General features: G+C 38.2%; 1 protein-coding gene and 1 long non-coding RNA gene across 2 annotated transcripts in view; one reads left to right on the forward strand and one right to left on the reverse strand.

The window, feature by feature from the left end:
* Window positions 1-15,723, reverse strand: part of RAPH1 (Ras association (RalGDS/AF-6) and pleckstrin homology domains 1) — a 93,098-nt gene extending 77,375 nt beyond the window's left edge. The window contains 1 exon segment of the mRNA XM_072341500.1: window positions 15,665-15,723. Within this exon segment, the coding sequence (XP_072197601.1) occupies window positions 15,665-15,685 (21 nt within the window). The 5' untranslated portion in view covers window positions 15,686-15,723.
* Window positions 11,155-13,751, forward strand: LOC140254586 (uncharacterized). The gene is made up of 3 exons (XR_011904259.1): window positions 11,155-11,215; window positions 12,701-12,772; window positions 13,507-13,751. It is a non-coding gene; the product is annotated as an uncharacterized lncRNA (long non-coding RNA).
* Window positions 15,724-15,932: the final 209 nt, after the last annotated feature.

Here is a 15,932-nt window from a genome sequence, read left to right on the forward strand (position 1 = left end):
GTTGACCACGCTGCATAAGGAATGTTATTTGTGACACAAGAAATGGTAATTAGTTGGAACACATTCACATCTTGTTAAGGACAAGGGTTGGCAAGACAGAACTGATTTGCATTGATTTGCTGTAGCTGAATAAGCCACAGAACAGTAAAACCTATTTAAAAAGTAGATGATGGGCCAGTTTAAAAGCCACATTAGAATACATATTTTAATTCATTAGCACCTTAGTATTTAAAAGCAAAAGAATTTCTGAACTGTGTTTACTTACTGCATTTTGTCCAAATTCAATGAAAAAGAATATCCAAATGTTTGTGGAACACTACATTAAAATATAGTCTTACTGCAACTGATTGTTAACAGCAAGGTGTGAATTGTCTGAAAGGCGGTCATTGGCTGAAGTTTCATTTGGGTTATTTGACAAACCAAAAATAACCCCACAAGTATTCAATTGTTTTAATTGTTTTTATATTTGTCTTTACACCTCCAACTATTCATTTAGATGTAAGAGTTGCTGGCAACTTATTCCTGTTATCTTTCCAAAGTACTGATAAAGTTTTGCTGGCGAGAGCTATAACCTAACTTATATTTAAGGGCCAGTTTGTGACAAATCAAAACAGGCTTTACAATCCAGGAAAATAAATGTTTTTTGGTAGCATTAAAGATTTCATTCAGTTTATCTGGGAGCTTTTTGCATGTTCACCCTGCATCCTAAGACAACCCAGCAGTAATAGCAGCACTACTAAAACATGTAATGTAATTCTTTATATACATGCTTATTTGTGAATAACTTCTGCCATGGATCACATTCAGACTGTAAAGGAATGATGCTTTTTCTTATGCCACACACCTATTTCCAGCAGGAGGGCAACACTGCAATGCAATGAGGACTTGCAATCTAACACAGGTGACATACTGTCTGTCATACTCCATATTCAGAGTTAGAGACATCATTCCATGTAAAGAATGATGTGCTACTGCTCTTGCCCTTTTCATCCAGGTTGGGGCATCTCACCTTGACCACATACATCACAGCAGATAGTTCATTTGACTAACGCCAGGGTATGCAGAGGAATGGCTAGAGAAAACAGCTAGTTAAAAATGAAGCTCCTTCATTAAGGTATCCCTTGAAATTAATCTTCCCTCTCCTACTCTGCAATAGTAGAAATAGACCTAACACTGTTTGACTCCCAATCTTCAAAAATAAACAAGGAACTTCTTAAAAGAAGAAACATTAGAACAAAGTAGAACTTCATCATTTCCATTAACGTGACACAGCAGTAAAACCAACAAACATGAAAAAAAATCTCATTTTAAAAATGAATATTCTAACTTATATAATGTATTTTCAGAACATGACTAGCACTTTTTAATTTTAAGCCTAACATCCAAGAATGCTTTCATTGCTTTTCAGGATGACAGTGTGGCACAAGCACTGTTATACAGCTATAGTTTTGGATGAAATATCTCATGAGGAAATTAGGTTTTCACACTGAACCTGGTCAAACAGAACTTGATTGGCATTAAGCACAAATGAGCAAGTTAACTGTGCAACTTAAAAATAAAATAATAAAGGAAATTTTAAAAGAGTCAACTCCGTAGCATACAAGGCATCTGAATTTTCATAGCACATAGGCATATCGAGAGAGGAATGAGAGATTGAATTACAGTACATGTCACTCAGTGGCTGAAAGGATTTGACATAATTCAAAGCAACAGTTTTAAACAGGTCAAATGATAAACCGTTATGCACAGAAATTATCCACCAACATCTGAGCCATATATAGCATCATGGAATCACCAAGGTTGGAAAAGACCTCCCAGATCATCCAGTCCAACTATCACCGACATTTTGCACTAAACCACATCCCTCAGTGCAACATCTACACTTAATTTAGACTTAATGGTTTCTAAGGAGTTCTGATGCATCTTCGCTATGCATACTTTTGTATAAATCAGAACTTAATGTCAAATCAATTTTGCATGTTGGGGCAGAAAAAAAAGAAAAAAGAAAAAAAAATAGAAAGAGAATAATCAGACTGTGAAATCAGGTCAAAGACAACAGAAACATGTAATAAACAAGTTTAGGAAAGCCCCCTATTCCTGTTGATAGCACTAAGTACAGTATTTCAGATGCCACAACAAAACTAACATCAGGATATAATTTTCTAAAAAAATATTCCAGTTGACAGTGTCATGCCTGAACACAAAAGATCATCCACAAATTTAGTTTGTAGGTTATGTGATGAAAGAATTAACGAAAGATGAGAACAAGGCATTGAACGTGATTTCTAACTTGTACTACTGATATTTCTTTCCCCACAAACCAGGCTTTTCCCACTGCAAAAACCTTAAAAAAACTGCTGAAATGACTAATCCCAACCACTTCATTTTGGCACAGGAGATTTCTCATGCAAAGCTCCCATGTAAGTATAAACATATCAAACACTGCTCATAATCAACTATTGAAAGGAACCAGAAGATTTCTGTTTCCCATCACAATAAAAGGGTGAAGAATTTCTGCAGTGTGCAGGAGACAATCCACGGATTTGTACATGTGTAACCAGAAAAATCCAACTTTCTCCATGTAAACCTTCTGACTGATCTGAAACAACTTAGGTCTTCTTTCTCCAAAAGGAAGTGATAGCAAAAGGAAGAAGAGTGGTATTAAAAAGTCAAGAAACATTCTACTTACAATAGTTAACTCTGGACTGAATGATGTTGCATACAAGGAGAAGTACTCAATTTAAAATTTGATTTTACAAGTCAAAGACTGGGAAAAAAAATCTCCAAAATGAATATTGAAGAAACACACAAAGAACTTCCATTTGCAAGTAAAGAAAAACAACTGAGAAAAGAAAAGGAAGCTCAGAATTTAGTAGAGGAAAGTTTGGAAAGATTTCCACACACCAGTATTACTGCAGTGCTAAAAACAGCTCGTCACACAGACCAAAGGTGAATTCTTAGTATTCACAGCCACCACTTTTTAGCAGCGTCTGTATTAGAGAGGTCAGAAAATTATATCAGGAGAAAACTGTTATCTTCACTACATATCATAGTGGGATACATTTCCTCTAGTGCCTTTTTGCACATCTGATAATAAAATGCACTACACAGAGAGGCATACAGTAGTATACACAGAACATACACAGAATATTCGGCAGCATAGCAAAAGCTTGACAAAACCATAATCAGTGCAATGTCAGTTTAATAGCTATTCCTTACATTAATGATCATCAAGATGAACACAGAAGTTTTAGTCAAGAAGCTATCCAAAATTCATCACTTGCTTCCTGGAAAGTATCTACTATCATCAGCAGTGGGTGACTCCACACCTAGGTGTTAGTAAGCAGACAGAACAGCTATAAATGATGTTTCAGAACTGCCAGTAGATCTTCTCAGATATTCAGGGAACCGACTGGCTGGTCCCATGACAGTGCTGAGAATAACCACCAGGAATTCACACCTCACAGCACTACTTGTATATCACTGTCACTGTCCATTCAGTACAACCATTTACAGGATCTGGAAATGAAACAGCTTAATCATAACGCAGAGAGTGCCCCACAACCAGTTGCATCAGTTCTATAAAGAAGGGAAGCAAAAAGGCACAGTGTAGCATCTGCAGCTGGGAACCTCAGACACCAGTATTTGAGAAACATATCTAGAATTAAGATCTCAAGCTCATGCATCTAACAGAACATCAGTATCATTCTGTAGACTAAGTCTGCAAGATCCAAACTGTAACAAGAAAATGCTTTTGTCAAGAAGCCACCGTGTCTAAATCAGGACCCCAGAATCCCAACTCTTTCTGCATCAGAAAGGTATGGTAGAAGATCAGACAAAATACTCCTCAATACATGTACAGCTTAATGTTACAAGTAGAAAATGCTCATCACACTATCCAAAACTTAGTACAGAAGACACTTACTCTTTTCTAGGTTAAGTTTCCATACAAAAAACAGAGATGTGCTTAAAAATCTGGATTCGTATTTCTGACTTGAGGCGTCACTATTAAACAACAGTATCAATCTTACTATCAAACCAACTCAAGCAGCTCCCGAAGAGTAAACATGTAAAACAACAAAAGATAGTCCATTAATTATTAACTGCATGCACATCACAAAAAGTACTCTAATTTCAGATGATATAGACTCCACTGATGGAAAGTTTTTAACCTACATAACAACCTTTAAAGTTAGAATGTTTCACATCATTCACAGCTCTAAGATAACTAGTAAGGTTAATTCCAAGCTCTGTTTATTTCCAAAAACTGCTATTAAAAAAGTTTAAAAAAAAGCAAGCCAAGTCATGGGTAACAATTTGCTAACCCATTCTTCAGTTCTAGTGTGTCAGAACAATTTCTCCCAGTGGGAGAGGACATGCACATAACAATATAGGAACATAGCTAATCATACTATCCAATCTCCCTTATGTACGCTTTGTGACTGGGAACATCAAGGACAATATTCTGTCCAATTCTCAGTGCTTGTGGTCTCTCCTATTAGACAGTTCTAGCCAAAACTTAAGAGCACACATGCAAATATAAGGTTGAATATAGGAAGCAACAGTGAACAGAAAGAAGAGTGCTTTTCGACCTATCCAACTGCAAATCAAGAATTGCAGGAGCAAACATTCCAAGATCAACACCTGAGAAGAGGACCAGAGAACTACATACAGAATGTTCCAAACTGCTACAGCTGTATGCGACGCAGATATACCACTGGAAACTGTATTAAAAAAATAAAATCAAAGCATACATGTAACAAGAGAGACAGTAGAAAAAAAAGACAGCATTTAATCCATAATATAATGCTTCCTCTGTGGCAGACCTAACTTCCTCTTTTTAAGTAATGTCATATTCCTCAAGGCACTAAAAAAAGATTAGCAATAAACTGAAGGTACAAATCAATTATTTAGAGAATGGAGAGTCATGGGCATAATTTCAGTACATATCCTGCTCATCTTTGGATAGAGAAAGACCAGAGTTCGTTACAAACTTATTTTCTAAACATGATCTATAAAACATATTTAATATAGTGGCAAAGAAGTATGAGAACTACACAGCTCTTGATCTGTATCCATTAAATACCAAACTGCTGCATGACAGCAGTGTGAGGAAGATCTTCATTATTTACTAATGTTAATAAAGAAGCCTCAAACCAAACATTCAAACTGGTTGCATGTATACAGACAATTCTCAATGCATGCAGGATCAGATAGTTGCTACCCTGCTGGCTCCAGTGAAAGGATGATAGTAACATTGCAGAGACAAGCTGAACTTCACAAGTGACAAAAAGCACTGAGTAAATGCAGGGTTTCTTTTACCTTCAAATCCCACATGAAGCCGTCTTCCTTAGTTTAATAATCACGGCACTAACAAATAACCATAAAGACTAATGTCAAGCAAAATTATACAATTTTCTTACCAAAAAGTATATAAATCAAGCATTTTAATTGGTTAACCATCTACACTTTCCAAATTATATATTACTAGAAAATAATAAAAATGCTTCATGCTGTGAGTACTGGTTTTGAACAACAGCTATCACTCTACTCCAACAATTTAGTCTGGGTGACCATATTGCTGCTAATCACTGCCTGAACCTTGCTTAAACACCAACATTTTAAGGAAAGCAAACCAGCAAAAGTCATTTTAGGAATGAAGAAGCAGCTGCCAAATTTGCTGGCAGGTTATGCCTTCTCAACTGCTATGGCACATCGGAACACAGAGAAAGCACGCTCAGTTATAAAATCAAGTATTTAAAACCATACTGGAAGGCAAAAAGAATGCAGACAACATAAGGTCAGCTGTCACTTCTAACATTTTCATGAGAGCACAACTGGCCATTTATCTCACTTTGACTCAGACAAAATAGCAAAAGAAAATTTTAGGTGGCATTAGGAAGAACAGAGGTCTATGCAAAGTCTTGCAACATTTTATCATCTTTCATTGGATACAGTACATAGAAATGTTACTCTCAAAACACTCACAGCCTGGCAACAGATGTATCAAAGGGAAGACTAACCTCATCTCAGACAGTTAATAATGATCACAAATAAAAAAGTAAATAAAAAAATAAATAGAAAGGGGGAAAGGGATTCTGACCATCTAGTCTCAAGTGAGATACATTCTAAACTAAAGGAAGATTGCATTCTTTCAAGAATCAAAAAAAATAAAATTAAATTAAATGGATGAGGATCAATTTCAGAACGTATGCAGGATTTCATGCTTTACAAGTTTGAGAAACTGAAAGAAAGTCCTGGTAAAACACTGCTTAATTCCCAATAAGAGCACATTTCTCATTGTTGTACAAACACTTCTGACCTACTATATTACTGGTGTGGGGCTCATTTCTTGTTTCACAAATGCTAATGCAATGTTACAAAGACGTAGCTGGCCCACTGTCACAGTATACAGCATTGCTTCAATTCACGAAGGCATCTTCAAAATAGAAAGTATGCAGCTCACAAGAATGAGACCTTCATTATCAGAAGGTGCTACAGATATGAGGAATGACTTCCAAAGTCACAAATAATTTGGTAATGTTCCTTGGGTTAGCCCTCACACTAGAAAGCGAGCAACAAGAGTTAATTATAAACTCTTTTCATGACAATCATGCTAACAAACTGCCTGTACATTAAATGAAAATAATCTGTCAAGTGAAAACATTTTTCCTATATTATCTGGATTTTACATTTGACAGCCATGCTAACCTAGTAAACTTTTGAAAGATCTAGGTCCAGAAATAAAAACAGAAACTCACATCCAGGAGTTTGGGGAGTTAACAGTCTACCCAAGCAAAGTACCTACACACAAGCTGTGAGTATTACCTGGTACTTCAGGAGAATAAAGATTAAGTGACCCGTCTTTTTCCAAGAGACGCTTAAGGCATTGCATTTCAGAAATGAAACACCACTGAAGTTGAAAGTGCACAGTCTGAAAATACTTTGTTTGCTTTACACTGAACTTTCAACCCTTCAATGCGCGTTAGTCATTCCAGGAATATTCCATTTCACATGATAAAAGATAATTTAGGGTTTGTCATTACCATGCAGTAGTAAGTCACTCCAAGGGCTCTTTTCCCGTTTATTTGGTTTTGAGGAACTTTTTGAAGTTCTTGCACAAATTGAAATAGGAATAATCAATACAACATTAGAAAGTTTCATTCAATCTAACCACAAACTTTTGATTGGTTGTCTCTTGCTGTTGCTGCTGCTTTTTAAACAGGAAGCTCTGATTTATCACTAACTGGGATAGTAAGCACAAAAGCTTAAGCTGTATGCTGCACTATCAGCAAGAATTTAGTTAGGACAGAGCAGTCTTCATGAAGACACTGCATGCTTCACTTTAAGAAATGTGACATCAATATGTGGTTCTTCTTAAGAATTTCATTCATTTCCCTATTGCTTCGATTTTCCGCTCTGCCAGCTGCTAGAAAGGAAGACAACAGTCACGCTTTTCTATGAGGCCCTCATTTCATGTAATTACTGAAAATAAGACTTTACTTCTGTTGCACACTGTATAGAGAATCTCTTAGCTCTCTAACCCAGAACAAACAAATATTTTATTAAAGAAAGCAATTCCTTTCCTTCCCACCTGGGCAGGAATTTACTGTCTGACAAACAGCCTTTCAGTTTCACAGAACTGATCACAAGACATCACTATGTTACTTATTAATAGATATACCCGAGTCGAAGTGAAAATAAGAGTGATCATCTGCTATCCAGCTTTAGGCAGAATTGTTTTCCTGACCTATGACATGATCAGAGATGGCCAAAGGAACAAGTTCCAGTCACCATTATTACTCTGCAAAGTTACTGGTGAGTGAAAAATACTAGTGTGTTTTATTTCCTGTTGCTAAATTAAAATGCCACTATTTAGTAGCTACAAATATTTTTCTATAGCCAAATGCTCTATTAAAAACATTCATACCAAATGTCTTTAGTCAACTGGTTACAGGCACCTGGGAAGTACAAACCTCTAATACCGTATCAAAAGAAAACAGAAAAAGATTACAGTGATCCTTCGACCAGTAAGAAAGACAGCAAGAAACAAAATAGCTAAACAATAAATTGAAAAGAGGTTGGAATGTTTGGCTTTTGGCGCGGAATCAAAAATTCCATGCAAGATGCTTCATCACTATATAGGCATGAACTAAGCGAGTCATAATGAAATGAAAACCAATTGTACATGAACAGGAAACTGCATAGGAATAGTCTACAGCATATTACCAAAGAGTGAAGTATTGTTTTAAGTTGAGATGCAATCCAGCAGCAATGTGCCATATATAGAGCAGCTGGCAGGAACCTTCCTGAGCTGTGAACACCAAAGAAAGCTGGAATAGATGTGACCATTTTTTCCCACAGAGTGCCTTGTTCTTTAAGGCATCAGCAGAAGAGTCTGTATGTCTGTATCCTTTATGCAATCACAGCAAGTGCTTTTAAAGAGGCTGTAATAGAGTCAGGAAAGTCATCTTCTCTCAACAGAGGAAATTCAAGACTTCTCTTGACCACCAGAGACTCTCACTACTGCTGAAGGAATTTGGCCACTTCAATAAAGGATCTGGTGTTTCTGACTGAAGAAGCAATGAATTACAAATTGGACAATGAAAAGCAAGAACAAAAAAAAAAATATCATTATCAGCATCAAATACCCTAAGGCAGATTTGTTAAAGCACTGCCACCTTCATTTATTTCAAAAGCACAGGAACAAAAGCTAACAGCTACACGTGACAAGTGGATGAATTTACACAGACATCAATTCTGCACAGAAGAACTACATGAGAGGTATTTGCAGCTACAGTTCAGAACAGCCCAGTATCCAGCATCACTGTAAACAACAGTGGTAAAAGCCACACCAGGTAAACTTTCTGGTGCACATTCCTGAGCCTTTGCTGGGGGCTATTTCCATTACAGAAACTGCACAGAGACGAAACTGCACTTGACTCCCTTTTTACAGTATTTAGCAGTAATAGTTCTCTGTTAAGAGCCGATGAGAAGATTTCATAGAATCACACTTACCACTCACTACTCTTCAGTATCTGGACACAAACTATTACCTTAAATGCACAGTTAAGGATAAACATATACTAACTTCACAAACACCCAGATAACATGACTTCGCGACTTGTTTTGTTTTTCTTTCTCCCCAGGCTCTCTCATAACATAGTCCACATTCTTACAGCAACGCTTGAGGTAACTCAAATTTAAGAACTTCTGATCCTTATACCATACTTCCAGACAGTAACAGGAAAAAACCAGAGCAAACGCTTTCATGGTTACAATAACGTTTTCACCTTTGTGGTGGAAATACAAATATTCTGTATTTCACTACTTCTTGTTCTAAACCATAAAGGAGAGGAGTACCAAACAGTGAGTTAAGAGAGCAAGTAAAAAAGCACGGGATTAAAATTAAGGCAATTAGTATGCAAGTACAGTATTTCTGCAATACGCTTCCCATGACATTTTCACCTTTGGACAACTATTGTTAAGCTGCAGAAAGTAGCTTTACTCATGAGATGTTTGAAAACATCTTGAAAACCTGTTTTTTCAGTATTCAGTTAGAGCTTCCACAAGCTCCAGCTTTCACAAAAAATAAGTGTGGATAATATTTGTCATCTGGATGTACAAACAAATGCTTTTACAAAATCATAGTGCATTATTATTTATTAAGACTCTGAAACTCTGGATAAATGTTTTTTAATAACCTTAAAATGCAAACAGTAGCCTGAAAAAGAAGTTTGTCTTTCTTTAAATAATGTTTTCACATCTCAGGCATATGAGAATCATGTGTTTTACTCAAGTATTTAATCACTGTCTAAAAAGACATATACAAGGGGATAGGCTCTCTACCTTTCTCAACAGCTTCCCAGTTAACTTCTATCCTTCACCACAACTCATCACCCCTTCAGTTTTTACAAGCCTAGCATATGATGGATCCCATTGTAAAGTGAATTACAGAATTTACAAGGATAAAATCTCCCCAGCCTCTTCTTTTTAGGAGGGTACTCCTAATGCACAACAGTTTAGTGCTCCCTAAAGCTAAGTAAGACCTCAAGATATTTCAGCCAAGAAAGAAAGAAAAAAGTCATACCTAATCTTATTTGCTTCCTTTTTGTTCTTATTAACACCACTTCATTAAGGATCTGCTAGGAAGATAAAGAAGGGAAGGCAAAATTCTCAAGACTAAGTCAGCACCACCAAGGATACAAGCAAACCCATGTCTATACCAGTTCTAAATGCAATGCACTTGTACAAAGATTAATGACCAGAAGTTTTTAAATGATACATGAAACAATTTTACTTCCTCCAAAAAATATGCAGATATGTTTTTCTAACACCATCTTCTGTAGTGCCTGTAATGCAACCTAGTTAGGGACACCTCATCACGCAGAGATGGGCGGTTGGACTTGATGATCTTCAGGGTCTTTTCCAACCTGGGTAATTCTATGATTCTATGATGGAAAACCAACAGTGAAACCCAGTTTCCTTCTGAGCATTTGTCTTTCCAGCACAAGTGTATTGGCAAGGATTGATTCAGCTACTTCACAGAGTCAAATGTAACATAACACTGCAAGTCTACCAGCCCTTTAACAGAGACGCAAACCTGGCAGTTTCAGCATAATTTCTCCATGGGTAAACTAATCACACAGGTATCCTGAATAAAATGGTATTTTATCATAACAGCCTGAAAAGAAATCCAGAAACACAGAAAAGCAACTCAACTTTTTTCATTAAAACTGCCTCAACATCATCTGAATGTCCCAAAATACCAAAACATCACAACAAAACAAAACATAACGCTTTTATGACTTCGATTTTGTAAAAGGTAACACTTATCACAGCATGCAGTAACCCACTCAACATTGCACTTACCCTCAGCAGGCAGCTCCACAATACACACTGAAGAAATTTAACTGCAACGATGATATCAGAAAACTGTTTCAAACAAAATTATTTTATCAACACTTGACTTGCATCCTTTGCACTTCTAACACTACAAACTGCAGGAGACCGCTTAGGTCAGGGCTTGAAGTGGTGATTGAGCACCTGGTGAAGAGGTGTGGCTTGTTGCTCCCCAGCCCACCAGAAGGCACAGGTAGAGCTCCCTGGGCTCATATAAGAGGCAGCCACTGAAGGGAGTGTATCTCTTGGGTACTAATTTCAGCTACTGCTAAGGAGGAGTGCTGCACAACCAGAGAGCCCCTTCATAAGCTGGGTAAGCGCTGTTCTTTGTTCTTCTTTCTGAGCAGGATTATTGGACTACCTGCAAGCACTTTGGTATCACCAAGAGCCTGACAAAAATGATTCTTTGCTTTGTGAACAGAATAACAGTTTAGCCTTCATAATTAAGTTTTACATGCAGACAATGCAAATTTACCAGTTACCATTGCACTAAAATAGTAATCAAGTCTTTAGAATGCTTTTGAAAAGTTTTTTATGATGAAAAATGACCTTAGAAGAGAATAAAAAAAAACCTTGCAGTATAACTAGCAAAAGGCTTGCAGAGCTTCCTGGAAGAAAGTAGCTGCAATCCTATCTAATCCAGCTAGCAAGGGCAAAAAAGATATGACAGAATACTACAAGCCCTAGGAACACAGCACAGAGGTAAGTCTTGGGAGAGTGGAAAAGACCAGAGAAAACAACCCTAGTATTGACAGCAAGAAAGAACCCCCTGTTGCCATTACTGCCCTCAACTCTCACATACTCATGAACAATCTCTTCTGTCAGTCCCTGTGCAACAGTTCCTAAGGCTTCATAATGGGGAAAATATCAGAGAGGATGAAGGATACAGGAGGCTGGAAGGAGATATATGGTACCTGTTTTATTTAGCTTATTTTTTTTCTACTTCATACATGCATTTGAGAGAAATCATGAGGTTCTCTAACATTCAATGACCTTTTCTAAATGAAAGTATGACACTGACACAACAAACTGATCAAAACCAGACAATGTTGTCACCCTTTTTGCTTTTGTTACTTTCTAATCCTTATCTGCTAGAAATTGGCTACTAGGCTGTAATAAGCCATAAGAAACAGTACAGGGATTTGGATTTACACTAACACAACTTAAAAGAAGCACCTCTAAGATGTCTTCACATCTACAACCATGACAGAACACTGACACCTTGCAACAGTATTTATCAGAACACTTCAGCAATGGTCAGATATAATAGCTAGAACAATACATTATCTTCATCATCCATTACAGGAACGTAGTTGTTAGCTGACAGGAAAAATGCTCATTCAATTTACATTTGTCCTACTCAAAATCAGTGCATTTTTAGCAGCAATGGCTTCAGTTCTTCAACACTTGAAAACATTTACTTCAGAAAAGTAAGTATAACAGTCTTCCTAGTGTGTATAATAATCACCTCACCAGACTTGCAATAATGTTTTCATATTAAAACTTACGCTCTGTTATCTACAAGAGAAAGACCAGAATTGATGAAGGTTCAATCATCCTTCTGATTACAGCATGTTAAATGCATAAGATGAAACTAGAAATACAGTGACACATCAAATCTTTCTGTGACTAAAAAAAAAATTCCAACCTATTTTCACAGTAGCTCTGGAATTCCCAGCCTTTCCGTCACACCTCTTCTTTCCCTCTCTGGTATTTTAAAACTTGGTACTAACTACTACTTCCTGGTATTTGCCTTTTGAAAGTAAGACGCCATTTTTGAATGACTACTGTTTTTTAGGTGATTAAAATGCTTGTAGAGGACCAAGAAAAAACATTCATCCCTTGCTAACCTGAATAGCTACTGTAACAGGTAATTACAGCACAACTTTCTCCAGTGGCACTCTCTAGCCTTGTAGGCATTCCTAAAGATGGAAAGCATTCCAAGTGTGTACTCATTACTTGTGACAGCCAATTAGGATAAATCCTTTGAATCCTTAGGAGGACTTATAAAATAATACAACACTACTTTCTAAGTTACGTTTCCTGAAAATTAACACAAGTTAGTTACACTTCATGCAGAAATAAAGTAAATTCAACTACTCAGCAGTCTGCTGTTGTTTCTACACTGTCTTGCATTGTTCTTAGTAATAAGGACAAATTGATCACTTTTTTTCATAAAACTGACTTGATATTACCTGATTCAGCTGTAAAACAGCATATGTCATCTTCCAGCAATTGCACAAAATGGTGTAAAGCCCCGTAATGCTGGCATCCTTAAGTCTTTATTCTTAGTGCTAAAATACAAGTGGAACATCTCCCAGTCTGTGTGTCTATAACAGGTTCCAGACATTACCAGCAGGATCCTCAGTATTAACAGATATTAAAAAGAATTTGTGATGAACATTGTTTCAGTTCCCATTTTTGCTTCATTTATTGAGATATTTGCATTTTTCTACTACTTAGATGGGGATTAGTTTATTTCAGGCCTGGGATCTTCAGCACTATTCCTCATATTATTTGCCTGAATTAGATTTAACTCTGTTCTAGTCAGACAAATGTGTATATATATATATATATATTTTTATTTTTTTTTTCTCCCTCCAGTGGCTGAAAGACATTTTAAGAAGGAACAGAAATTCTAGCAGCCATAGATTAAAGACTAATAAAGCATGAAAATGTTCAATAAAGGGCACAAAGAAATCACATCTCTTCTGAGAGACAAGGAGAAAGAGGGACAGGGGGGACAGTGAAGGACAGGCAGAAGAGCATATGTCCCTATTTCTACCAAAAAAATTAAAATGAATGAAGAGGCAACAGGCTGGCTTAACAGCTGAAATAATTTCAGTGGCTTGAGGAACTGGAGAAATAAGATGTTCACAGATACTGATAATCAAGGTATCATGAGACACTCCTGAAAAAACAAAGTATCTTAAAAACTGTGTGAACCATTACCTATAAAAGTTAGCTGAGCTGGCTCATGCATTCCTGTAAATCAACAGGTGTTCTCTGTACAGGGGTTTACCTTACTAAAAAAAACAGCAGGATGTTGTAATACACAGGAAGTTCAAAACAATTTACATCAACTCATTACTCCACAGGAAAATAATATTTTGAGTTATAAACTGAGAGCAATGGCTTAAAGATATGCAAGGAGAGCAGACTTGAAAGCAGAAAAAACTGTCCATGTTCCTTTCCACATTATTTTTAATAATCTTTTGAGATATTAACATCTGGCAAGCCATGCTAGGTTTTTTTTGTTAATCGCTGTTCCTGCCTTTCTCTGATGCTGAGTCAGAGAAACACTGGCAGAAGGACCCTTCATTTCAAGTCATATGAATTTCTTGAGATGGCTTGGCTTTTTGATTATCTGAAAATGAAACTTCTAGAAATGCATCAAGTAGATTCCTTAGTACCGCTTACCTGTTTGTTCTATTAGAGCAAAGATCCTCCCTGACATACATTAATTTGCGTATCGCCCACTGAGATGAAAATCATATGTCAGCTTAAGTGCAATAAACCAGCTCTGTATTCTGCTATCCACCACACCCAATCACGGATATAAGTTTATTAAATATGGATACATCTACATGTTTAAATCTCACTGTTTAACATGTTCCCAGAACTTATATTCATTTCTGAGGATGATTTAGGTAGTGATTTTCCCATTCCTCTGTTTTCATAAGAAATGTCTTAGAAGAGAGAAGCTGATTATACAGATAGTAAAATACAAAGGTTTGCTGGTTGCGATGTATTATGTTATCAATAAATATCAAAATTCATTTTTCAGCTCAATGGACTTTTATAAATTATTGTATCCCCAACCAGAGGACAAGGGAGTGAGGGGGAACAGATGAGAAGAGGCCTTTATGGTTAGCACGGAGCTATCTCTGGGTACAATTCTTCAGTCCCACAGACAGTAGTTCCATTCCTTCACCATATAAATGGCAACCCAGATGTTGGGTGCTGGTAGCGTGCACCTCTACCCCTCCAGCAGATGGGACACTACACATAGTGACAGGTTTTTTTCCCTTCTCTATACATATAGTTAGGTTAAAAAAAAAAATAAAAAAATCCACAATACCAGTAAAATTGATGAAATAAAATGGTATGACAGCACCCAAACACTTATGTGGCTATTTTCTGCCCCACAAAACATATCTAAAACAAATGGTCCAATGCTGACAGCTAAGTCACCGGCTTCTTAAGGCAATTAAGATGAATGCAGGAGAAAAGAAGTATACCTGTGTCAGTCTCACGTGGGTCACGTGACACACACGTACGCTGACACTCCTTCCCCTCCCACCACCAATGATCGCCCAGACGCAATTAAGTGTGCAGATACATGTCTATATGAATACATGTAAATACGTACATACACACCTCCCACTCTCCTGATCTTAACGAGGACCAAGGCAGACAACAGCCTCGCCTTCCACACGCCAGCCTGCCTTCACTAAGCCCTATAGCTAGAAGGACTAAGAGATCCAGGATTTGAACCGAACAGTCAAACGAACAAAAAAGCCTCGCGGCGCCACGACGAACCCCGACCGCTCGCCCTCTCCTGTACGGGAGAAAGGACCCGATCGCGCCGGGCCCGGCAACGCCGCGCGGGGATACCATCCGCCCGCAGCTCCGCAGGGTGTGGACTCACTCTCTCGCTCACCCAAGCTGACATTGTCTGGATGCTGCACACCGCAGCCCTCGCGCACCCCCGGCGCGCCGCCCAGCCCGCCCCGAGGCACGCCTTACGCGGGGAACGCACCAGAAAGCCCCCACCGGCCATCGACGTGCAATCGCCCGGTTTGAAAAAAGCATCCCCGCTTGGGGCGGGTGCCGACACCCCGCCGATCCCCCGGCGCTCCGTCGCCCCGCTCCCCCCCGCCCGGCGCGGTCCCTCCGCAGCCCGCGGCGAGCCGAGGGAGGCGGCACGAAGAGGTGCTGCCCGCCCCCCCTCAGCCGCCGGCCCCCCAGGGGCGATGCGGCGCACCCCCCGGCGGAGGGCGGCTCCCCCACTCACCTCGCTCCGGCTC

The sequence above is a fragment of the Excalfactoria chinensis genome, chromosome 7 (assembly GCF_039878825.1).
Source record: "Excalfactoria chinensis isolate bCotChi1 chromosome 7, bCotChi1.hap2, whole genome shotgun sequence".
Lineage (NCBI taxonomy): Eukaryota > Metazoa > Chordata > Aves > Galliformes > Phasianidae > Excalfactoria > Excalfactoria chinensis.